At 40.5% G+C, this 26,208-nt stretch overlaps 1 protein-coding gene across 2 annotated transcripts in view; it reads left to right on the top strand.

The window, feature by feature from the left end:
• LOC135224730 (kynurenine/alpha-aminoadipate aminotransferase, mitochondrial-like) overlaps positions 1–26,208 on the top strand; it is a 47,906-nt gene that overhangs the window by 10,704 nt on the left and 10,994 nt on the right. Inside the window, exons 1-4 of one of the 2 annotated variants that reach the window (XM_064264043.1) lie at positions 1,189–1,262; positions 3,422–3,489; positions 3,615–3,783; positions 14,716–14,905. In XM_064264043.1, coding sequence (XP_064120113.1) covers positions 1,201–1,262; positions 3,422–3,489; positions 3,615–3,783; positions 14,716–14,905 — 489 coding nt within the window. In that variant the 5' untranslated portion in view covers positions 1,189–1,200. Of the gene's footprint in view, positions 1–1,188; positions 1,263–3,421; positions 3,490–3,614; positions 3,784–14,715; positions 14,906–26,208 lie in introns of those variants that run through there. The other variant, XM_064264044.1, reaches the window with a different exon arrangement.

Below are 26,208 nucleotides of genomic sequence, written 5' to 3'. Positions count from 1 at the left end.
CCTAATAAAATCTTTCACAGCCATATTCCTTCCTGTAACCCAAGTGGAAGTAAGCAAACTATCCTGATATTCATTCAGCCAGTCAGCAATTAGTGCCGCCCTCTCTACAATGCTAAGCTGAGTCATAGAGGCCAGATTAAGGATGTTCCTCAAAGCTAAAACTACATCCATGGCTTCCTCACCACCATATATGGCCCATAATCTAATCTTAAATTCATCCCATGTATCCGCCTCTTGGAAAGAGACTCCTCTCAGGTACGAACCTGCATCTCCTTCAGTAAAGTCAATGAAACTTTTAGCCTCCTGTAATTGGAAGGATGGGTCAATGATGCATTTGGCTTTTAAATGAGCATCTACTGACAAGATCCAAGATTCGACGCTTTGAGGCAAGAACCCGTTGACCCGGCCTTGAAAGGGAGCAATTGCAGACTTTGCACTGACCAAAGTAACAACTGGGTTAGGTGCGGAGTTACTGGGTGCGGCGGTGGCCATCGTGACTTTTGTTTTTTCTTATCACTACGATTCCTAGCGATCCTATCAAAATATCTATATGAATACACTCGTCCACTGCGTAAACGCACATGCAATATGAGATAAGAAAAAATGTCCCCCAAAATGATAAGATTAAAAGCAGATAATATGATAAGGATATTTCTGGAGAACTTCTGGAAGAAAAAAAAATTATCAACAAAGATAAAAAAGGCCGGCTGGGCGAGAATCCAAGTTGAAGATAGATTCCTGCAAGAAAGGAAGATTAAGAATAACGTATAACTCACCCCCAGGAATAATGGACGATCGATCTTGTGTAAGGATAACACTCAAAGTCACACACCAGAATGAATAAAGAATTGTACTTAGCTTTGGTATATAAGAGGAAGATCTTGCTGTTTAGGTGACGTCACGGCCTTGGTTTCGATGATGCTTTTCCGCAGTGACCCGAATTCTCAGTTCGTGTATTGCTCGTGCAGTGTTTGTTTGTTGAATGATTCGTTTCCCGTTGCCTTATTCATGGTGATCCAATGCTGCAGACACGTCCGGTTTGAATCTTGAAGTGCTGGAGTCGCTCAGTAATGATGATACGCCCTCTCTAATGATTAATAATGAGAGACGTTTCTTATGTTGCCATAAGAGATTCGAAGTTGCTTGAAGATTCTCTCGCCTTCGTTGTCTTCTGATATGTTACATTTCGTCAGTCCTCGGATGATGTGGTTTAGTCTGATTCTGGGCAACCAGCTATGTTGTCTTCCATTGTCGTCTACCCGGTAAGCTGCCACCAATGTTTGTGCTACGCCTTGTATAACGAGGCTGCACTGTGAGGTTATTTAGACCTGTGATGTTATACACAAGTATCGTGTGGTATACATCCCATCCTCGTCTGCGATTGCAACGATAATTTCTAAGTCAGAATCTTCTTTTAGTATAAAGGCGGAGATGTGTCAAACTCATGATGATAACTTAACAACGGTATATTTGCAAAACTACATCTCTTGAGTAGAAGGCAAGAAGGTAGTTAGGAGAACCTGATTCTAGGAGGGAAAGTAGAGTTCTAAGTTACAATGCATTTACAAAGGTATAGGAGAGCACAGCTTAGCTCAGCATACATAACATGCAGACAGACGAACATGTGAGAGGAAGTCACATAGACGTCTGGGCTATAGGTCAATAGGTTCTCAGGTGAAGCACTGTGACCTGTTTGACACAATCATGGATTTGATTATCACAGGCAAATGCAAACCAGGGTGTTGCTGATTCAATACATCCAGCCTAGCTTGCATCCTGTTTATCAACTCTTATCACACTCCTTGTTATCTCAACAGTGACCTCTTAGGTCATTAGAGTATTTATGCATATGGAATATGTATTTTAAATGTAACCCTTACAGATGTATACTTGAATAATAAAATTATGTCCATCCAGTGGCAGTACTAAGGGAGTATACTGGTTTTGGTTGTTCGAAGGAGCCTGGAGGTTCATAAAAAGACCTTTAATTCCACTTGAAATCATTATCCCTGTTGGCCACTTCTGGACAAATGTTCGAGAAACCGACTGCGTACAGTCGCCTTCGATTAGTACTGCATTACCGCGCGCACAGCATTATTGCGTTGTTTTATGGGCCAGCATGTAATTGTAAACAAACCGGTGATAGAAAACTGGGGCATGGGCAATGGACTCACGGAGCCACTACCGTTGGAGCGTAATGATTTGTCCTGAAGCACTTGATTTGCTATAACAGGGAAACATCTAGCGTCAGTAGTTTTGACTTATTTTAAGGTTAAAGTTAGCCATGACTGGGGCCGTGGCTGAAAGTTTCACATCTTTTGTAGTTCAGTGGCGGATTTAGGGGCGGACGGCCTCCCCCATCCCATTCTGGTATGAATGGGACCCCTAAGAGTGGATTATTAACAAAAATTAATTTAAACAAAAATAAAAACTTATATAATAATAATATTAGTAGTAGTACTAGTAAAAAATGTTACTGTTGTAGCAATAATAGTATATAAAGAAAAGATCTGAAATCAAATGTAAAATAAAATAATCAACGAAAGAAAGAACAGAGTAGCAAGCGAATGTGGAGAGCAATGAAACAAAAAGCTAAATCATTAACACGGCAAAAAGCGATATGTGATTTTGGTTTCACAGTTTCCATGAGCGTTATGAAAGATAACGTATCTGCAACACTCCAGTTATCAATTATGCTGCAGGAAGTTGATAGTGACTCTTGCAGAGCCGTAAGCTATATAACGAATGTAATCCAAGTTCTCAAGAACCGGAGGTCTGAATCATATAGAGCAGTCATTTGGTATTACAGGAGATCGCCGCCCACCCTATGAGCATTGCAGAGGCCCGGGTGGACTCTGAACTTTAACTATATGTATATACCACATGGTGCAGCGTCAAACTTTGTCATTAAAAAGTATTGCACATTAGCATAGAAAGCTTAGTATGCAGTTTGATTAATTTTATAATAGCATTAAAGAAAATTGGTAGTAAGGTGAAAAATGAGTCATATTAAAGAAGATTAACCTGCCGAGACATTTGAAATATGGGATCTGTCATAGGATTAAATACGGGGTTCAGTTACCTATACAGCAACATATACTGAGTATTTTGAGGAGTAATATTACTGTTATAACCCTGATAAAGAGATACATTATTATTTTTCTATTTTGTAATGCTGACCGGGTCCGGTCAAAAAGAGGGAATGATGTAAACAAGATCCAAAAAGGGCAGCCAAAATCAGGACAGTAACACGATGCATTAGTAATAAGTTATACCACCTTGAGCCCGCGAAAGTCTTAAGTTACGACAATTAGAATACCTTTAGAAAATCTAATCGTATAAATTCCCGTATTGCTTTCTTCCTCAATAAAGAAAATAGAAGCATGCACTAGGAAAAAAAATAATGACGGTATATTTTCAGGATGGATTACACAAGATTCATGACTGATGTGACCAAGAACAGAAAAGCAACACTACTGAGAGATCTGTGTGAGTACAATTTTCTTAAAACGGCAAACTATAATATTCCACTGATATACGACAACTGAACTCTGGCCATAAACACCTACACAGACAGATTAATTCTAAGGTATTTAGCAAGTTCTCCTTTGCAGTTAACCTGCAACAGCAAGGCAGAGATGACTGGATATACGTGATAGCTGGTTTACCTAACGAGTCCTTCTTTCCCTTGAAGGAAGGACAGTTCACTATGGCAGACGGGACGAAAATAATCCTAGATAAAAACACGATGAAAGAGTGCTTGCAGTATGGACCATCAGGCGGGTAGGATACTTATATGTCATTTTTTTCTGTACGTACCTTAGAGGATTTGTTGTAACCAACTTATCCAAAAAGTTTGAAGACATCGAAAAGTTAAGAGGGCTTAGTGGTTATTATAATTACACTTATCTGGTTGAAAAGTGACACAGATATATATATATATATATATATATATATATATATATATATATATATATCTATATAGCTTACAAATGTCCTTTAATTTCCAATTCCCTCTACCTCGGAATTAATATATTTCCATATATGTTAAACGAAGGGGAAATTTTTTTAGGTGAATAAGCTCGTCGTCTCATGGGCTTTAGCCGAGGAACAAGACGACGAACTTATCATCAACTAATAAAAATTCCCCTTCGGTTAACATATACGAAAATATATTAATTCTGAGGTAGAGTGAATTGGATATTAAAGTTTTAGCTTAATGCTTGTATATGAATCACGGTGATGTGATCAAATTTATTCACACACACACACACATATACCCTACTATAGTAGATTCACATCAACCCTGTATTTGATGTCAGGCCAGTCCCTTACGACGCTCCTGATTGACTGTTGAGAAACCAATCATTGGGCTGGAAACTCTGTCTCTCGAGAGAGAGTTCACATGGGTAGGATCTATGTTCCACCTCTCCTGAGGGATACGTCTTTCAAAAGTATCCCTTAGGAGAGGTGGAACGTACATCCTCCCTGTGAACTTTCGAGTTTCCAGCCCTGTGATTGGCTTATCAACAGCCAATCAGGGACTGGCCTAGATATCAAATGCACGGTTGATGTGAATCTACTGTAGTAGTCAGTTTTTACAATATCGTACATATGTAGTTGCATAACCACAGTGCCTTCTCAATTTATCGAATTCTTAAGAAGTCAATGTTGGTACTACAGCTACAGACACACATACATACACGCACGCACACACATTATATATATATATAATTATATATTGCTGCTTTCAAAATGCATATTTCCCCTCTTTGAAATGTTATGTAGAAGTGTGCAACATTTTTTCAGATTCCTAGATAGCTTAGAGATAGGATGTTTTAAATGTGTGTTCAGATTTTGCATAACATAATGTAAAAGAATATATATATAACATAGAATCTAGAAAGAGAGAGATTTTCTTTGTCCATTCAAAACTACAATTGTTTCCCTATTATGTCAGCGCTGTGAGATCTCCGTTTGCTTTCCTAATCTATCAACAAGTTTGATAAGCGAGCTCAAGACTTCATTTGTGTTTTGAAAATCTGTCATCATGTAAGATAAAGGGCTTCTGCTTTAGTCGACCAAGTCGAGTACATGTCTTTTTTTTAACAGACTGGTCTTGTACGCGTATGTCTTTGCTGAGTGCCATGTGCAGATTATACATTTTGTATGTAAAATTGTGTAAGATTTCGAAGCTTCTAGGAGAATTGTGCCAAAAACGTTTTGTGTCATCATCCACTGTCCAGCTTCTGTAAGGAAGAGAATTTCATTAGCTCTCAGATACTCGAGGCATTCACATCTCTCTCTCTCTCTCCCTCGACATCCTTGAGATTATATTAACATAACCTAAATTGGTCACTCGTAACTTCAGAATTTCATATTTGATATTTCTTAGAGTTTATTTAGTGTTAAATAGTGTTTTTTGTGGAATCTGAACAAACATTGTTGTTGTAACGGAGCCTGGATTGTGTGAGTGTAAAACAAGACTGTAGCAAAGAAAGAAGTTGGTATACCAAAAAGGTAAAGTGTGTTATATTTTTATTAGTTGCAACCAATAACAGATAGGAACAGTGGTTAACTAATGACTGATAGGAACAGTGGTTTGGTAAAAACTGATGGTTACAATGTTTTGAGTGAAAAGATTTACACATTGCAAATTTTTGTGTTTTGTGTTAGTTTCATTTTGTGCATTTTTTCATTTTCTTGTAGAAGTGTGCCTTTTTATTTTGACACTGTCCACATTTTTCTGTATTTTCATTTACATTCACAATTTAATTGACTTAGTTATTTTCATTGCACATTTCATTAAATTTAACACTTGTGAATTAATTTTCATTTACTTAGAATTCTTTTCAAGTTTTATTATTAGCACTTGTGAATTAATTTCAAATTCTCAATTATTGCCTAATACTTTTGAATTTCAATTGAATTAATTTTCTTGAATTTTGTGATAAATTAATTTAGATTTAATTTTACTTAATTTAATTCAAGAATTAATTAAACTTTACTTTGTTTTCAAGTTAATTTTCCCTGATATTGTGAATTTCACTTATAAACTTTGAGTTTAGTAATAAACTTTTGTATTTAAAATTTTTATTATAAGTATTTTCTTTATTTTACACCAGTATATTTGCATTTAATTATGATTATATTTATGTTAGGTAGAAACATAGAGTGGTAATTGATCTGCTTTCCTTCAATTTACTTGAAGTGACTTAGAACCAGGGAATTACTTAGACTTCTGAAATCAGGGAAATACTTAGACTTTTAAAGTTATTGATGGAGTGATGCCCTTTGATTAATTTATTTACTTACAAGATTACCTCACACCTGTTTTGATGAACTTAGTCTGATTTTCTGCAATACTGGTAAGTTATTAAGGGATCACTGTTGCCTTTAGAATATTCAGTCGTTTAATACCTGTGATGAGGGTTCAGGTGTCTGGCTTTTGTGAGGTATCGGTTAATGAATGGTAAGTGTGGTAACCAGATACTTGGCACTTCGTAACATGTATTAATGGTGCCCAGAGACCAGGGAAAAAAGATTTCATTTTCACTCTAGTATATACTGGTGGTGTTAGGGATATGTTTTGTTAGGAGAGTGACCATATAGTTTTGTTTTGCATTTATTGTATTGAATTGCAAGTTGATAACTTAGAGTAAAATGGCTCAGTTCAAGGTTCAGGAATTTTTACCAGCCCCTTCCATCCAAGTTTTATCTGAAACCACTCTGACTATGGCACAATGGAGCGCTTTAGCAGTGGCATGTGGTGGTTATGTGTTATTAGTATGGTAAAGGCACAAATAAGATGTATTGCTATGGAATCATTGATAAACTCTGGTAGAATAACTGATGAAGATGAGTTAGAACTGGCTCAAGAGTTGTTGAATGTAGCACGTGCTGATCTCATAAATAAGCAAGCAGAAAAGAAAGAGAAAAGTGATGCAGAGTTAGAGCTTAGATGCATTGAAGCAGAAGAGAATTTGATTAAGCTAAAAATGTATGCTGAAAGAGAAAGAATAGACAGGGAAAAACAAGAAGAGAAAGAGAAGAAGAAAAAGCAGCAGAAGAGGAAAGAGAAAGGATAAAAGAGAAAAGAGAAATCACAAGACATGAAAGGGAAATGGAATTGATAAGAGCTAGATCCACATTACCTGTAACACCGTCTAACCCTAACCAAGGTAATCAAGACCCTGTATTTGATGTAGTAAGAGCACAGAAGTTAATCCCTAAGTTTACTGAAGAAATTCCAGATGAGTTTTTTGATCACTTTGAGAAAGTGGCTTCAGGTATGGGATGGCCAGAGGATAAATGGTTAGTTTTGCTACAAAGTGTCTTGATTGGTAAAGGGAGAAGTGCTTATCTAGCCTTAGCAGCTGATCAGTGTAAAGACTACAAGGTACTTAAACACAGTGTGCTACAAGTTTACCAGATGACCCCAGAGTACTACAATGAAAGATTCAGGAATTTAAGAAAAGATGAGAAGGGAACATTCTTAGATTATGCTTACAAAGTGAGAAGGTGTTTCAAATGTTGGTTAGAAGCTGCTAAAGTTAAAACTTTTGATGAGTTAGAAGAGTTACTTGTTCTTGAACAGTATCTTAAAGGAATTCCTGAACATATAAAAGCCTATTTGAGAGAGAGAGAGAGAGAGAGAGAGAGAGGTGAAGAAACTTGACAAAACTGCTACACTGAGTGAAGATTACAATATAATCAGTAGTAAACATAATTACAATGTCAAGTACCAGAGTCAACAACGCCCAGGTTTTAAGTCTTATCCAAATAACAGAAACCAATTTAATGGGAAACCTACAAGTGATACTACCAAGAGTACACAAGGTAATACAACTCAGCAAGCTAATGTGAAATCTTCATCCAGTTTTTCAAGACAGTTACAGAAACCTAATGCTGTCTGTTTCAAGTATGGAAGAGTAGGACACTACAGTCAAGAGTGTTACCGGAATCAACAGCAGTCAAAGCCAGTTGGTCAAGTTGTGAAAGGTGACCAGGTGAAACAAACTACGAAGAGCAGTCTGGGAAAGAATCAGACTCCAGAGAAGAATGAAACTAAACAAGCTGAATGTTTAGCAACCAGTGGAAATGTTACCTCAAGCAGTGAGTGGCTTAGCAGTGTGGAGGCTTTTAAGCCATATATCTATGAGGGTATGCTGTCAACTCAAGAGGGAAGTGTGCAGGTACCAGTCAAGATATTACGTGATACAGGGAGTAACCATAGTGTGGTAGTATGTGGTTCTCACCCTCAGTTGGAGAAGAGTCTCACAGGAGATTCAGTTATTTTGAAGGGTATAGGAGGAGAGGAAGTAATTCCTCCTATGCCGCTTACGCCTGTCATGTGAATTGGTGACAGGGAATGTTGATTTTGCTGTAAAGGACTCACTGGCTGTGGAAGGTGTACATGTTCTGTTGGGGAATGAAGTTGGTGGTGTGCTATTTAGTTCCTTGTACCTGTAGTGACAGACAACCATTGAGGCTTAGTCCTACAGTAGAGTTGGAGAAGAAAATAACCCCCACCTGTTTCCTAGTTTGGGTGTAAACTACCAGAAGTATGAAGAGGACTACGACTGCAAGTGAAGAAACAGGATTTACACACCCAAGAAGGATCAAGTGAAGGATCTTTGTGCTTAGAAGAATTATTCCAGGGAAGTGAAGTTTCCCATAGTGCTAACCAAAAAGAATTTCCCGAATTCCCAATAAGATGAAGGAAAGTCGACGACGACTAAGAAGAACCTGATGTTCCTGAAGAGACTCCGAGTAGTCAAAGTGTTACTGAAGACAGTAGTGAAAAACAACTACAAGTAGCTGGAGTTAGCAGATATTGAGAATTCAACCCTTGAAGTTGGTCAAGTGACAAGAGAGAAGCTGATGGACTTGCAGAAGAAGGATGCATCGTTAACTGATTTGTTCTTCAGAGTTGTTGATCGAGAAGAGATGCAACAAACTCCTACCTGTTATTATCTGAAGGAAGGTTTGCTGATGAGGAAGTATAGACCTACAGATATACCAGGAGATGTTGTATGGGGCGAATATCATCAAATTTTGATTCCATATCCGTTGAGAAAGCAAGTGGTTGCAGTAGCTCATGAGTCTGGACATATGGGAATCAGGAGGACTGTGGAGAAGATCATGAAATATTTTTTCTGGCCTGGACTTCGCAAAGATGTTAGCAGGTTCTGTCGTGAGTGTCATACCTGCCAGATAGATGGAAAACCGAAATGAAACCATCAACGAAAGACCCCTACAACCTATTAGAAGTTATAGGAGGAGAACCCTTTAGCAAAGGTGATTATAGATATGGTTGGACCGCTGCCAAGCCAAATACAATGAAAGGAAATGAGTATTTGTTAACATTAATGTGTCCTGTGACAAGATATCCTGAGCAATCCCTGTTAGAAACATATCTGCCAAGATCAGTTTGCTGAAAAACTTGTGGAGTTTTTCTCAAAGTTTGGTATACCAGAAATAGTACAAAGTGACAGAGGAACAAACTTTACTTCAAAGTTATTCCAAGATGTGATGAATTTGTTAGGAGTGAAACAACAGTTATCCACTGCCTATCATCCAGAAACTCCAGCCTTGGAAAGGTTCCATCAAACATTGAAAAGTATGCTGACAAAGTATTGTTCTGAGTCAGGAAGAGAATGGGATGTTGGTTTACCATTAATGTTGTTTGAAGTTAGGAGTGCTTATCAAGAGAGTATGGGATGTTTCACCTAATGAGATGATTTTGGAAGAGAAGTGAGGAGGACCGTTGAAGATTCTTGCAGAAAATTGGGAAGAAAATCAAGAGGAAAGCCAAGGAGAGTGTGTGAAGAACTTAAGGAAAAGCTTGAAAGAGATTAGAAAATTCTCTTTATAAAACTTGAAAATGAGTCAAGAGAAAATGAAAAGGAGATTTGATGCTAAGACTAAGCTAAGAAGTTTTAGTGTTGGTCAACAATGTTAATGTTCTTACCTGTCGAGAGATTACCCCTCACTAATAAATTTCAAGGTCCTTACAAGATAATTCAGAAGTTAAGTGATAGAACTCATGTGATTGAAACACCAGAAAGCGAAGAAGACAAACGAAGATACATGTGAACCTCTTGAAAACCTTATTTCTCAGAAACTAAAACTGAAAACTGTGTCAGTAACCCAAACAACTTTATCTACAGAAGACGATGATGGCTACGAATTGGGAGCTGCAAGCAAGATGAATAATTCTTCAATTTTGGAAAATTTGGAGGATAAACTGAAACATCTGAGTGTTGAACAAGGTGAAGACTTAAGTGAAGTAATTAGAAGTTTTCCAGAAATTTTTTCAAGATGTGCCTAGACGTACTGATCTGACAAAGCATGAAATCAAGATTCAAGAAGATGGAAGACCTTTCAAGCAAAGAGCCTATCGCTTACACATATCATCGAGATGTTTTGAAGAAGGAAGTTGAGTATTTGCTGCAACATGGATTAGCAGAACCCAGTTCAAGTCACTTCAGTTCTCCATGTGTGTTAGTGAAGAAACCAGATGGTTCATTTAGGATGTGTACTAACTATAGGAAACTGAATTCTATCAGTGTGGCTGATAATTATCCTTCGCCTCTTATAGATCAGTTACGTGATAAATATTTGCAAGCCAAGTTTGTTTCAAGATAGACTTGTTGAAAGGGATATTATCAATTCCCTTAGATGAGAATGCCCAGTTGCTGTCAGCTTTTATTACTCCTCGGACTGTATCAGTTTACTCTTCTGCCGTTTGGTTTCTGATGAATGCACCAGCAACATTTCACGAGTGATGGATCAACTGCTGGATCAATAGAAGGAGATTAGGTGTATACCTAGATGACATCGTGATTTACTCTACAACGTGGGAAGAACATTCTGAAGATTCTGAGGAAAGTTTTTCAAGAAACTACAAGAAGCAGGATTAACAGTCAACCTAGAGAAGAGTGAGTTTGGAAAGGCAACTGTACAGTATCTTGGGTTTGGAAGTTGGGGAAAGGCCTTCTTGCTCCAGTAAAATGCTAATGTAGAAGGTATCCATAAGGCTACCCCACCTACTACCAGGAAACAGCTACAGAGATTTTTAGGCATGGCTGGATTCTTTCGTCGTTTTCTGCCAAATTTCTCAGCCGTAGTAGCTCCCTTGACAGACTTGACTAGTCCCAAAGCTAAGTTTGTTTGGACTCCAGAGTGTCAAGAATCCTTTGAGAAGGTAAAAGCCATTTTAACTTCAAGACCAGTACTTCAAGCTCCAGACTTCGACAAGAAATTTGTGATACAAGTTGATGCGTCGGACTGTGGCGTTGGAGCTGTTCTACTTCAAGAAGATGAAATAATATCTACCATCCTGTGTGCTTCATGTCTTACAAACTGAAAAAAAAATCAGAAATAAATACTCACAATCGAGAAGGAAACTTTAGCCTTAATCACAGCATTGAAAAAATTTGAAGAATAAAGAAATTTTAGTGTTGTCTGATCACAATCCACTATCATTTATCCAGAGAATGAAAAGCCATAATCAAAGATGGCCAGGTGGTCTTTGTGCCTGCCACAGTATAACTTAAAGAGCTGCAAGCCACATTATGGCAAAAACAATGTAGTTGCTGATTATTTATCTCGTTGTGAATCGTTGGATTCAACACCGTGATAAAAATCTTCTGGGGGAGGTATACTATATATTGCTACTTTTTTTTTTTTTTCAAAATGCATATTTCCCCTCTTTGAAATGTTATGTAGAATTGTGCAACATTTTTCAGATTCCTAGATAGCTTAGAGAATAGGATGTTTTTAAATGTGTTCAGATACGCATAACATAATGTAAAACGAATATATATACTACTAGAATCTAGAAAGAGAGAGATTTTCTTTGTCCATTCGAAACTACGATTGTTTCCCTATTATGTCAGCGCTGTGAGATTAGAGGAACTGTGAGATCTCCGTTTGCTTTCCTAATCTGTCAACACATTTGATAAACGAGCTCGAGACTTCATTTGTGTTTTGAAAATCTGTCATCAAGTAAGATAAGGGGTTTCTGCTTTAGTCGACCAAGTCGAATAAATGTCTTTTTTTTTTAACAGACTGGTCTTTTACGTGTATGTCTTTGCCGAGTGCCATGTGCAGATTACACATTTTGTATGTAAAATTGCGTAAGATTTCGAAGCTTCTAGGAGAATTGTGCCAAAAACTTTTTGTGTCATCATTCACTGTCCAGCTTCCGTAAGGAAGAGAATTTCATTAGATCTTAGATACTCGAGGCATTCACATCTCTCTCTCTTCTCTCTCTCTCTCCCTCTCCCTCGACATCCTTGAGATTATATTAACGTAACCTAAATTGGTCACTCGTAACTTCAGAATTTCATATTTGATATTTCTTAGAGTTTATTTAGTGTTAAATAGTGTTTTTTGTGGAATCTGAACAAACATTGTTAAAGTAACAGCGCCTGATTTATGTGAAAGTGTAAAACAAGACTGCAGCAAAGAAAGAAGTTGGTATACCAAAAAGGTAAAGTATGTTATATTTTTATTAGTTGCAACTAATAACGGATAGGAACAGTGGTTAAGGGGACTGTCCGCTATGATGTCTATTTTTTTAATTTATTACGCAAAATAGATAATTTTCATATATGTTTTAGATATATATAATACCTTCATCATATAAAAATTTCAAGTCATTTGAGCAAAAACTTTTAGTTTTATTAGCAAAAATTATGATTTATAAAAAAAAATAAGTAGAGATTTCTCCGCTAATATGACATCAGTTGTATTGAAAATCATACCATAAACACTTCTTTATATGCGGAACAATTCTGTGTGACAGAAATTTGATTTTTGTTTTTGTTTTTTGTATGAATTTTTTTTTTTTTTAGTCTAGACACTCAAAAAATTCTAAAAAAAAAGAAAGAAATCAAAATTCTGTCACACAGAATTATAGGATTTTTATTCCTCTTTCCAATGATATCTTTCTCTCCAAAATTGGATAATAAATAACCGAGTAATGGTTACCGACATGCGCATAAGTATGTTTTTGAGTTATGTACTTTTATTGTTGATTTCTACATCAAGGATCCTGGTCCTACCCCTATAAGTGGTATTAATATCCTCAGCGTGACACCAGACAATGATGTTGATGGCGAGACATCGAGACAATGAGGGCGTTGATAACAATGAATTTTCGTGTTTTTCTTTCAGCATACTCCTGGCCTTCGCTAATTTTGCTAGCCTTAGTTGCTGAGTAGCCTTCTCGATCTTAGGTAACTTCGGCATTGTTATAAGTTCACTAAGAAGTTACAAAAACAACGTAAATAGCTAGTGACCAAACGCAAGTGACGAAGCGCATGTAACTCATTTGACGTCTGTGGCGTAACTGAGTCATTCTCTGAGTATCGAGGCTCTCGCCTATAAATAGCCGCTCTGAGCAGCTCTCCCCTCTCACACCACCTTTCATTGTTACCAGATGTATGAGAATCTCGAAAAAAATCTGAAAAAAATCCCTGTATATATGGAAAAATAAACACGCAAAAACGATTCTGTCAAACTCAGTCATACAGACGACGCAGTTATGATGACGTCATCATTTAAAAACCGCTATATCTTCATTATTTATAAAAATAATTGGCTGAAACTTCTGGAAAGCATGCACGGCATGTTTCTGCATAGATACAAGTAAAAACTCGATTTTTTATTTTTTCAAGTTGACATGTCATCCGCCATAGCGGACGGTCCCCTTAACTGATGACTGATAGGAACAGTGGTTTGGTAAAAACTGATGGTTACAATGTTTTGAGTGAAAAGATTTACACTTTTACACATTACAAATTTTTGTGTTTTGTGTTTGTTTCATTTTGCGCATATTTTCATTTTCTTGTTGAAGTGTGCCTTTTTATTTTGATACTGTCCACATTTTTCTGTATTTTCATTTACATTCACAATTTAATTGACTTAGTTATTTACATTGCTTAATCATTGCACATTTAATTAAATTTAACACTTGTGAATTAATTTGCATTTACTTAGAATTCTTTTCAAGTTTTATTATTATTTAGCACTTGCGAATTAATTTCAAATTTTCAATTATTGCCTAATACTTTTGAATTTTGATTGAATTAATTTTCTTGAATTTTGTGATAAATTAATTCTGATTTAATTTTACTTAATTTAATTCAAGAATTAATTAAACTTTACTTTGTTTTCAAGTACAGTAATTTTCCCTGATATTGTGAATTTCACTTATAATCTTTGAGTTTAATAATAAATTTTTGTATTTAAAATTTTTATTATAAGTATTTTCTTTATTTTACACCAGTATATTTGCATTTAATTATGATTATATTTATGTTAGGTAGAAACATAGAGTGGTAATTGATCTGCTTTCCTTCAATTTACTTGAAGTGACTTAGAACCAGGGAAGTACTTAGACTTCTGAAATCAGGGAAATACTTAGACTTTTAAAGTTGTTGATTGAGTGATGCCCTTTGATTAATTTAATTACTTACAAGATTACCTCACACCTGTTTTGATGAACTTAGTCTGATTTTCTGCAATACTGGTAAGTTGTTAAGGGATCACTGTTGCCTTTAGAATATTCAGTTGTTTAATACCTGTGATGAGGGTTCAGGTGTCTGGCCTTTATGAGGTATCAGTTAATGAATGGTAAGTGTGGTAACCAGATACTTGGCACTTCGTACACACACACACACACACAAGCCCATTCCTTTCCAGATATCCTCCGCTGGTGAAGCAGCTGGAAGCAATGGTGAAGAAGCACCACAATCCTCCACGGTGGTCCGAGAGAAAACTGATGACCATCAACGGCATCCAAGATGGCCTCGCTGCGACTGTAACAATGATGATGAACGAAAGAGACTTCGTTCTCTTGGCAAAACCAACTTACAGCACTTATTTGTCACTCGTAAGTCTTGGGAGAACTCGGTTATCCCCTCTTCTTTGAGGTCAGAGAGGTGTTCTTAGGCTATTCCACCAAAATTCACCATTTTTGAAAGTAAATTGTATTTTTCCTAACTATACAAACCTCAGATCCTTTACATAAGGAATTACTGTTCAGCACCAGTCGTAAGATTTACTAACAAGGTATTTCGGCAGTAACTGCTTATCCGATGGTCAGGAGTCCCACCCGACTGGAGGTAAACATACCACTTTGCTTTAGGCCCAGGTACAGTGAGGGGTGGCATGAGGTAGGACTATATGTAAAGGACCTCAGGTTTGTAGTTAGGAAAAATACAATCTACTTTCGAAAATTGTGATTTGTTTCAACACGTTATCCAAACCATCGGTCCTTTACATAAGGAAGACTCACTTATTGGTGGGAAGAATCTGAGTCTTGTGTACAGACTGGTGTTTGCCCAACCTGGGTTCCCTCCCTGGTCGTAAGAGCAAAGAGGGGGAACCTAGCCTCTGTCCAGCTGATCGGAGTGGGAACTGCAGGATCAGTGGCCAGACCTCTGGACCAATTCATAAGTGGAAGGCAAGCGTACCTCTTATGAATAGTAAGCAAGAACTAATGTCCTAAGTAAGAAGCCAAATATAAAGTATTGGGTTTGTTTCTTACTGCTGCCCACTTCCCCCTTGCTAGGGAAGGGACGGATAAACGCTTCTATCCCTAATGAAAGGGATAGAATGGAGCTTGGTTACGTAGCTTACCTGCATCATCGTCCTGTCAAGCATTGTGATGACCGCTACCCTCTGCCCGCAGGGGGAGGAAAGAAAAGAGAAGGAAGAGGAGCCAGTCACACTCTCATTCACTCTTCCATTCATGCGATATCACAAGGATGAGATGCTACCTTGTCCTGTAAAGGATGGGTAAGCTACAAAACTTGTTGAGCAGCCACCACGGGTCCCAAGGAAAAAGTGTCCAAGGACCTATGGGCAATATCCCGAAGGTAGAAGGAGGTGAAGGTGGTCTGGTTGGACCACACCCTGCCTTCAGCACCTGTGCGACGGACAAGTTCTTGTGGAATACAAGGGTTGGACCAATGCCTCTAACTTCGTGGGCTGTTGGACGAAAGGTACTGGTGTCAGCACTCCTCTTGGACACTTCTTTCTTGGTCATCCCGGTGCTAACGAAGAGGCGTCGACACTCAGGCCTGGGGTGTCATGTTTTCTTCAGATAGCGCCGTAGCGCCCTCACAGCATAAAGCAGCATCTCTTCCGTATCATTCTGGTGAAGTCCTCTTGGGAGGGGATCGTGAAGGAGTTGAACCTGGCGGTAGGGAGCAAAGGGTTCTGAGTCTTCGCTACAAAATCCGGAACGAAATCGAGCATAACTGATCCCCATCTCCTCGTGTGTTTGACATCGAAGGAAAGACGTGACGTTCTCCTACTCTCTTCACTGATGCCAGGACCAGCCGAAAGACGGTCTTGAGGGTCAGATCCCTGTCTGACGACTTCCGTAGAGGCTCGTAGGGTCTACGAGTCAAACTCCTTAAGACAAGAGTCACATCCCACCCTGGGGCCTGAGTTCCCTGGGTGGGCAAGACATCTCGAAGCTCCTCATTAGGAGAGATATTTCCATGGAAGAGGAAGTATCAACTCCTTGCAGCTTAAGGACTAGGGCCAGGCTCTGTATCCTTTGACTGCTGAGACAGAAAGGAGCTTCTCTCAGCAAAGAAAGATGAGGAAATCCGCTATCTGCTGAATAGTGGCTCTGAGCGGAGAGACCCCCCGTCCACGACACCAACCACAGAAGATGGACCACTTTCCCTGGTATACTGCTGCAGAGGACTGTTTGTTGCTGCTCGGCAAGAAAAACCTCTCGCTCGCAAGAGATGGTGGATAACCGCCAACCTTCAAGACAGGGAATGTACTATCTGGTGGTACCGTTTTACATGCAGTTGACACAGCAGGTTTTGCCATGCGGGAATCTCTTCCGGTGCCTCCAAGAGAAGAACCAGCAGGTCTGGATAGCAAAGGGCCTGAGGCCATTTGGGTACCACCAAAATCATCTGAAGTTTGCTGGTGACCAGCACCCTGCTGATCACTACGAGGTTGTCCGATGGGTATTGGAATGCGTCCTCTGCAGCTGCCCATGGGTCTGGCACAACTGAGAAGAAAATCTGAAGTTTTCTGTTGTGCCGGGTGGCGAACAAATCCACTACTGGACGCCTACAGGTCAAAGAGCCTTTCTGCCACGTCTGGGTGAAGAGACCATTCGGTCCCAATCACCTGATTCTGGTGGCTGAGCTTGTCTGCCACTACATTCCTCTTGCCTGGAATGTATCTGGCTGACAGCTCTACTGAGTGAGCTACAGCCCACTCGTGCACCTGCATTGTCAACTGGTGCAATGGGAGGGACATTAGGCCCCCCTATTTGTTGACGTATGCCACTAACGTAGTGTTGTCGTTCATCAGTACCACTGAGTGTCCTATCAGTTGTTCCCGGAACTCTTGGAACGCAAGAAACACAGCCTTGAGTTCCAGGAAGTTGATGTGAAGGTGCCTGTCATGATGGTTCCACACTCCTGCAACCAGCAACTCTTCCAGGTGTGCGTCCCAACTCTCAGTTGATGCGTCTGAGAACAGAAGCATCTCCAGTGGGGAAGTGCGCAGGGGCACTCATATCAGGAGGTTCCTGTCGTCTAGCCACCAGGCCAGGTCCTCCCTTACTTCCTCCATGAGAGGAACCAGGAAGACTGTGGATCTCGTGCCTGTGACCAGCACTCCTTTAGTCTCCATTGAAGAGACCGCAGGTGAAGACGCCCGTAAGGGACTAACTTCTCTAGTGACGACAGGTGACCGATCACAACTTGCCACTGCTGAGCTGACTGTTTCTGTTGTGACAGGAACCGTCTGGCTGCCTCCCTAAACCTGCTGATCCGCAAGTCTGTGGGGAAGACTCGTGCTGCTACCGTGTCAATCAGCATGCCCAGGTACTTTATCCTCTGCTTGTGGGTTTGAGATCTGACTTCTCAACATTTACCATGATCCCCAGATCACGGCATAAGTCGAGGATTCGATCTCTGTCCTGTGGCAACTGCGAGCGGGAGCTCGCCAGGACCAGCCAATTGTCGAGATACTTCATCAGATGTATCCCGACCGAATGGGCCCAAGCCGACACCAGAGTGAACACTTGCGTGAACACCTGTGGCGCAGTTGAAAGACCGAAACAAAGTGCCCTGAATTGGCACACCGTCCCATCGAGGATAAAGCGGAGGTACTTCCTTGAGGACTGGTGGATATTTGAAAATATGCATTCTTCAGGTCCACCGAAAACAGGCAATTGTTCGCCCTGATGGAGTCAAGCACTGAGCATGCCGTTTCCATCGTGAACCGAGTCTGGCAAATGAAACGGTTCAAGGGAGAGAGATCTATCACCGGTCTCCAGGCCCCCGTAGACTTCACCAGGAAAAGTCGGCTGTAGAACCCCGGTGACTGATCTCGCACGATCTCCACAGCTCCTTTGCTCAGCATGGTCTTTATTTCTTGTGTCAGTGCTACGTCCCTGGCAGAACCGGGGACGTACATCTGAAGGTGGACCGTGTGTGAGGTGAGGGGTGGCCTCAACTCGAAGGGAAGTAGGTATCCCTCCTGAAGGACATCCACTACCCAGGTCTTGGATCCATAGCACTGCCAAGTTGCCCAATGGCTCGCCAGGCACCGCCCCCCCCCCCCCCCCTTCCCCCCCCCCCACTTCCAGCAACAGTTGAGGGAGAGTGCCGTCCCTAGCGTTTCACTTCTCTTCCCCTTCTGCTTAGCCCCTTTCCCGCGAGAGAAGGAGGCTTGAGAGGAGGGCTGACACTCACTTCTCGAAGCGAAAGAGGAAGGCTGGGTCTTTCCTTGCACTACCCTCGACGGTGCTGATATCTTGGGAGCAGAGTAAGCGCTAGTTAAGCTCCGAGGCTTAGCCACAGTTGAATGAGACTGCCCAGAAGGAACCCAGCTACAGTCCGTTGGGTAGACCCAACGTCACCTCTCGACCAGCCGCTCTGGTTAAAACCAGGTTGGCCTTCTGGTGGGCGAGGTAGGAGATGGCCCTACCTCCAGACTGGCAGAGTCTCCCGAACGCCGAGTCCTCCTCGAACAATAGCTCCCAAGGAGGCTGCGACTCTGGATACCATGAAGGACCACAGATCCAGCCAGGAGGATTCCAGGCTCGATGCCTCTTGCTGCGAGAACCAGAGGTCTGTCTCAGACAGCAGGTGATGAAGAGGCACTCCCAGAGTTAGACGAGCTAGCTCTGGGTAAACCTGCTTGGTCGGCAACGGGTCTACCGAAGGCACGTAGAAGCGCTGCTGACGAGGCAGAGGAGGGAGAAGGAGCTTGTCTGACTTGCTGGCTCTGTGTGAGGCATCTTGTCCGGAGACAAGGGCGTTCACTTGGTCCAACACACCATCAGCCAAGGAAGACTGGGGTAGTCCCACTGTTGCTCTGGGTTCCTTCTTCCAGAACGACTCCAACCTCGATGGAGGGTCAGAGGGAGCAACCATCTATCGATCCTTCCCTGAGGTTGTTGTGCTGACAAATCAGTGCAATGACCTCTGCAAAGGACCTCTGTATCTCGGGGGTGATCGCGCCCTGAGGAGATGGATTGTCAGGTCCATCCAGGCCAATCACTTTCCAAAACACTCTTCCTTCAGGAGGAAGAACCTCGCCAGACCCCTCATGGTCTCCTCCAACCACTTGAGCGTACAATCTGTTTGGTCCTAGGAACGAACCAGGCTTGTAGGCTCTCGTGGCCGGACCGTAAGGAGCGCACACCTCACGGTCACTCCTATTCACCTCGCTCCTCCTAGTTGAAGGGACAGGTGAGGAAGACCTGACGCTCCTACCCTGCTGTGGCGATCGAGCTGCAGGTCTGGACCAGCGGTCTCCCTGCGGAGAAACGCTGGACAGAGGACGGTACCATTGGTCTCATGCGTCAGAGGAGCTGCTACCAGCCGTGCGACCGTCCGGTCCCGGTAAGAGCGATGGTCAGATGACTGGTAGCATCCACTGACGCAGTGAGAGCGACTCTGTCCTCATGACACGCCACGGTCCCAGAAGCAGCCGAGGCTGTTCCTGGTGACCAAGGGGACCTCTTCCCAGCCTCGACATGTGAACAGTCTGGTGGGACCATCACCTGAGCAACTTACCATCCTTCTGCTCCATGCCTGGATCCTGAACGGTGAGTACTCAGTTGTCTGGTTCCTGGCTGCTCGATCACTGGTAGATCTTACACTAGGCGACGCTCGCTCGCTCGCGGCCGAGATAGCTCCCGATCTGGAGGTGGAACCTCTGGAGCCGGGAGCAGAGGTACCTGCAGTGGCTGGTACCTCTACAGTCCCCGTCTTCTTCTTCCCTGAGGAAGGAGAGATGGGCCCCATTCCCGGAGGAACGAGAGAACCAGCGGAAGACCCACCTGTCCCGCCGGAGCGAGACAGACCCTTAGAAGTCTCTGTGCCAGACTTCTTAGGGGGGGAGGTGAGGCCACCTTCTTCTTCCTTGGCTGGGGAACCTTGGAAGTCAAAGGGGAAGAGGCAGGAGAAGACAACGATGAAGATGAAGATGACGACACCTTCCTCTTCCTCATGGACTTCTTCTTTACCAACTTCCTCAGGACAGCAGACAGGTCTCCCATCCAGGCTGGAGCTGGGGTGGTTGCGGTGGCAACGGGGCCCAACTCCACCTGGCTGGAAGGACCTGCGGGAGCGACAGCACTTCCACGGCCAGGAAAGGGCAGCAGGTACAGCGACAGCAACAGGAGGGCGATCCAAGGGCAAGCTCTTCGAGCACTCAAAGTCAGGGGGAGGAGCAATGACAGGAAAACCAGGTGGAGGTGGAACCATCTCCCTCTGGGGCACATACGGCAACAGAGCTTGTACCGCAACTGAGGGGGTGACTGTAGTCACATGCTGAGTATACACCAGGTGAGGAGGAGCAGCATAACCCGGTGTCGACCTTACCTTACAGACCTTACATCTTGTTCGGGTTGCCCCAGGTCCCTCAGTGTGAGGCACCTCTAATGTCTACCAGAGAGTTGCTAGTACATCTTCCAGTATATTTTGCATCTTCCAATCTTGGATGGTCTGGGATGCAGTTTAGATATTTGTCGAGCTTATTCTTAAACACATCTACGCTCACTCCTGATATATTCCTCAGATGAGCTGGCAACGCATTGAATAGACGCTGCATTATCGATGCTGGTGCGTAGTGGATTAATGTCCTGTGTGCTTTCCTTATTTTTCCTGGTATAGTTTTGGGAACTATTAATCTACCTCTGCTTGCTCTTTCTGATATTTTTAGTTCCATGATATTTTCTGCTATTCCTTCTATCTGTTTCCATGCCTGAATTATCATGTAGCGTTCTCTTCTCCTTTCTAGACTATATAATTTTAAGGATTGTAGTCTTTCCCAGTAGTCAAGGTCTTTAACTTCTTCTATTCTAGCTGTAAAGGACCTTTGTACACTCTCTATTTGTGCAATATCCTTTTGATAGTGTGGGTACCATATCATATTGCAATATTCAAGTGGACTACGAACATATGTTTTATAAAGCATAATCATGTGTTCAGCTTTTCTTGTTTTGAAGTGCCGTAACAACATTCCTATTTTTGCTTTACATTTTGCCAACAGAATTGCTATTTGATCATTGCATAACATGTTCCTATTCATCATCACACCAAGGTCTTTAACTGCTTCCTTATTTGTGATTGTCTCATTATTAGGTCCCCTATATGCATATAGCTTTCTTTCTCTGTCTCCATAATTTATTGATTCAAATTTATCAGAGTTAAATACCATCCTATTTACCTCTGCCCAATCATATACTTTGTTAAGGTCTCTTTGGAGAGCGTTCCAATCTTCATCACAAGTAATTTCTCTACTTATTCTTGTGTCATCTGCGAAACTACTCACTACCGAATCCTTAACATTACTGTCTATGTCTTCAATCATAATAACAAACAGTACTGCAGCTAACACCGTACCTTGCGGCACACCGGATATTACCTTGGCTTCATCCGATTTCTCGTCGTTTGCAATAACTATCTGTTTTCTGTTGTGTAAAAATTCTTTTAACCATCTTCCTACTTTATCCACGATATTGTGCTTTCTAATTTTCTTCGCTAATATATTATGGTCTACTTTGTCAAAAGCTTTTGCAAAGTCTAGATAAACCACATCTGTTTCATTTCCGCTTTTCATATTTTTGAATATGTTCTCACGGTGGACTAACGAAACCATGTTGTCCTTTATTAAACAAATTATTTTTTATTAAATGTTTCATAATATTTTTCTTCATTACCCTTTCATACACTTTCATAATATGTAATGTTAGACTCACAGGCCTATAATTACTTGCCTCTAGTCTTGATCCACTTTTGAAAGTAGGGGTAATATATGCTAATTTGTGCTCATCATAAATCTTGCCTGTATCTACACTTTGTCTTAATAATATTGCAAGTGGCTCTGCGATAGAATGAACTCTCTTTCTTTAACAAAATAGCAGGCACTCCATCGGGCCCTGCAGCAGCTCCATTTTTAATTTCATTAATAGCCTGCACAATATCAGCTTCATTAATATCTATGTCAGCTAAATATTCACTATTTTCGTCCCTTACTTCTATATCATTATCTTCATTATCTATTCTAGGGGTGAATTCTCTCTTATATCGTTCTGCCAATATGTTGCAAATTTCCTTTTTTTTCATTCGTTAATCTCCCTTCAATTCTTAGAGGGCCTATTTCTATTCTTCTTTTATTCATCTTCTTCGCATATGAGTATAATAGTTTGGGATTTTGCTTGATATTTAATAGGGTTTTTTCTTCCAAGTCCCGTTTTTCATTTTCTTTTGATTGTATAATCTTTTGTTCTGCATTTTCTATCTTACTTTTTAGTTCTATAACTTTCCATGCATTTTTTTCTTTTGCAAGACCTTTTTTCCACTTTCTGATTTTCTGGAACAAGATCCTTCTGTCTCTTGGTATGCATGACTGATGTTTACTTTTCTTCTTCGGTATATATCCACTATTTTCTCTAATATTTTATATAATATCTCCGTATTTACCTTTATGTCATCACTTACGAAAATGTTATCCCAATCTTTGTTTAATTCTTCATTTATTTCTGACCATTTTATATTTTTACTGTAGAAGTTGTATTTTCCATATCCTTCCCACTTTTTCATTTCTTGCTTATCTCTGTTTTCACTTGCTTTGGAATGGACAGTTAATTCTGACATTATGGTCTGAATACTCGCATTATAAACTATTATTTCTTTAACATAATTCATCTGGTTCACAAATACTAGGTCTAAAGTATTTTCCTTTCTTGTTGGCAGGTGATTTATTTGTTGAATGTTGTATTCTAGTAGCATAACTAATAGCTTTTCGAATTGCCTCTTATCTTCTGCACTACTATTACTCTCTTTTTTATATGTATAAGTACATCCACAATCTCCTATTCGTTCTTTCCAGTCTACAAAAGGAAAGTTGAAGTCTCCAGATAGGAGAATAGTCCAGTCCTTGTGATTTCTACATATATCATCCAATTTTTCTATTATTAAGTCAAACTCTTTAGTATTAGGAGGTCTATATATTACTATGTTCATTAATTTTTCAGATTCAAATTCTACCGCTATTAGTTCACATTCTGAGTTACTATATTTCTCATATATTTTTCCTTGTTTTTTGTCTTTCCCATATATTGCGGTTCCCCCTTGATTCCTATTTTTTCTATCTGATCTATAAGTTTGGAACCCTTTTATTTGATCATCATTCCCAGTCTCTTGGGATACCAGGTTTCACTTATATTCATTATATCTATTTTCTTTTCAATTTGGGTTAGTTCTTCTAAGTACTCTATTTTTCTTTTTGAGTTACTCGTAACTAAACCCTGCGCATTCATCACTATGATGGTTTGCGTGTTTTCTCCTTCATTTAATATTGGTAATAATAAGGATTTTCTTTTCCATGTCTCTTTCTGTTCTGGTATGTTGTTCTTTTTTTCATTTCCAGAAATTCTGACATTAAAAAATCCAACTTTTCCATAATATTTGTTCTTCCTTCATCATAATTATTCATTTTGTGTCTGAATCTGCAATTTTCTCCATATCTGCAATATCCTCTTGCATAATAAAAAGTTATTATCTCTTGAGTAGAATCTTGGAGCTGATGCATTGAAATTTTTTGCTGACACCTCTGCATATCTCGTTGATGGCTTGCTTTTTTCTTTTACCTGATATTCTTCATTCCTCTCTTTATTTGTTTCTTTCTTATTTTGGGTTTTATTACTTGATTGGTTATTTATATGATTATTTTTCATGGCTACAGGGTGCATATATTTACATTTTTTGTCGAACTTACATCCTTTTCCTTCTTTTAGGTTTTTGCATATTTTTGGATGTAGATCTCTGCAATCATCCTCATAGCCATCTAGGTATGCACATTTACCATATATTTCATAGTTGTGACATACCTTAGGATGTTTGTAGTAACATTTTTCTCCAAACCTGCAATTCCCTCTTTTCAAAAGGTTGTAGACTTTGTCTTTTTTGTATATTTTTTCCTCTTTCCCGTCATTGTGTAGATCTGGGTAGAGCCTCTTCGGGATTTTCTTTTGTGTCATATCGTAATTTATTTCTTCGTAGGTATGCTGCTTTATAGCCTCATATGTAGTATCAATGAGTATCTCTGCATCCATACTTTTATCTTGTTCTTTGTTTTCCTTATCTTTTTCTGTCATTTCAGTTTTGTTTACTTCTCTTACGTTTTCCTCTTCTTCTTCTTCCTCTTCTTCTTCATCCTCAACTATTTGTACATTCAATCTTGATTTAATAACATTGTCTATCCATGGTAGACATGTTGAGCAAAAAATTCTTGTGTCTTTTCTCATATCTTGCATTACCTCAGCACACTGTGGATGGGTCGGAATGTTGCATGCAGCACATTTTCTGATTAGGTTTTGTGGATTAACTATGCTATACCACACCTTACACAGTTTACATGCTTTTGGCATTCTTTTTCCTAATGCATCAATTAGGATATTCACAAGGTTCAACTAATTCATTTTCTTTGTCGGAATATGTTGGTTTATGTATATTTTCTTTATGAGTCTCTTGACCACTTGGATTTTATTTGGAACTTCTTCAATTATTTTCAAGATGTTTTCAGTTGATTTGTTCCAGTTTGAAGGATTATATCCTTCTAATATATCTATGAATGCTTTTGTATCTTTTTGGTTAGGACTGTTGCTGATCTCATAGATGAGAAATGCCAGTTCCCTTCCTGCTACCTCATCGTATTGCGAATTTGCCAAGCAAGCTAAATCTCGCCATTTTTTCCCGCAGTTGGAACTTACTGCCATCTTGTTCTGATTTACCGTATTTCACTTGATAAACTAACTTAGAAGACGCTTTATCCTACTATTTTCACACTAATCTTATCACCGATAGTTCACGAACACTTCTAGATATTTCTCAAATTCTAGACGTATGTTAAACTTGTGATATCTGTTGATTAATCTGACTTCACGCAGGAACGTCTCACCAAGCAAGATGACTACTACACAGTCATAGTCGTCCTTGTCTCCACCCCGTGAGTGAACGGGGCTGCAGCAAGATGATGGATGAGTCCCTGAATACTCGGAGTGCCCGGAAGGTTCAGCGAGTGCCACACCTGCTGTAGATCCCCACCCGCAGAGGCAGACACACCTGAGGAAGCAACAGTGGGGTTAAGGGGGGGGGAGGGTTCCTGTTCGCTGTGGGGGAAGGATCCCACCCTGAGTGGACAGAAGACCCCGAGTACAACTCCAGGTCGGGGTGTCGCCCTCCTTCCTCTGCACTCGACAAATTGAGTGAAGAGGCGGAGGGGAACACATCCCCTGAAGGGGAGAGAGCCATACGCGCGAGCTGACGAGGAGGGAGAAAAGAAGGTATTGTATCAGTCACCAGAAGTGTTGAGGGAGAGCTTTCCGCCACCACCTTGGCTGCCCTACGTGGCTTCTTCCTCTTCTCGTACAGTTCCCACTGCTCCTCTGACCAAGAGACACAAATATCACAGGTTAAGGACCGAGAGCATTCACGCCCTCGGCACCTAGTACACAATGGATGAGGGTCCACGACATCACTGGACCTGAAAGCCCCACACTTACGGCCTCCCACTCCAGGGCACACTCTCCGGTTGGATGGGGGCCACAAGGGCTTCTCCGATTCGTGGGGCTGCATGTTCAGTCCAGCGATGCAATTCCACAAATAATAAACAAATAACAATAAGAGTAGTTTC

This window comes from Macrobrachium nipponense, chromosome 12, assembly GCF_015104395.2.
Source record: "Macrobrachium nipponense isolate FS-2020 chromosome 12, ASM1510439v2, whole genome shotgun sequence".
Classification (NCBI taxonomy): domain Eukaryota; kingdom Metazoa; phylum Arthropoda; class Malacostraca; order Decapoda; family Palaemonidae; genus Macrobrachium; species Macrobrachium nipponense.
The sequence above is the reverse complement of the archived record's forward strand: the minus strand, read 5'-3'. Positions and strand labels throughout refer to the sequence as shown.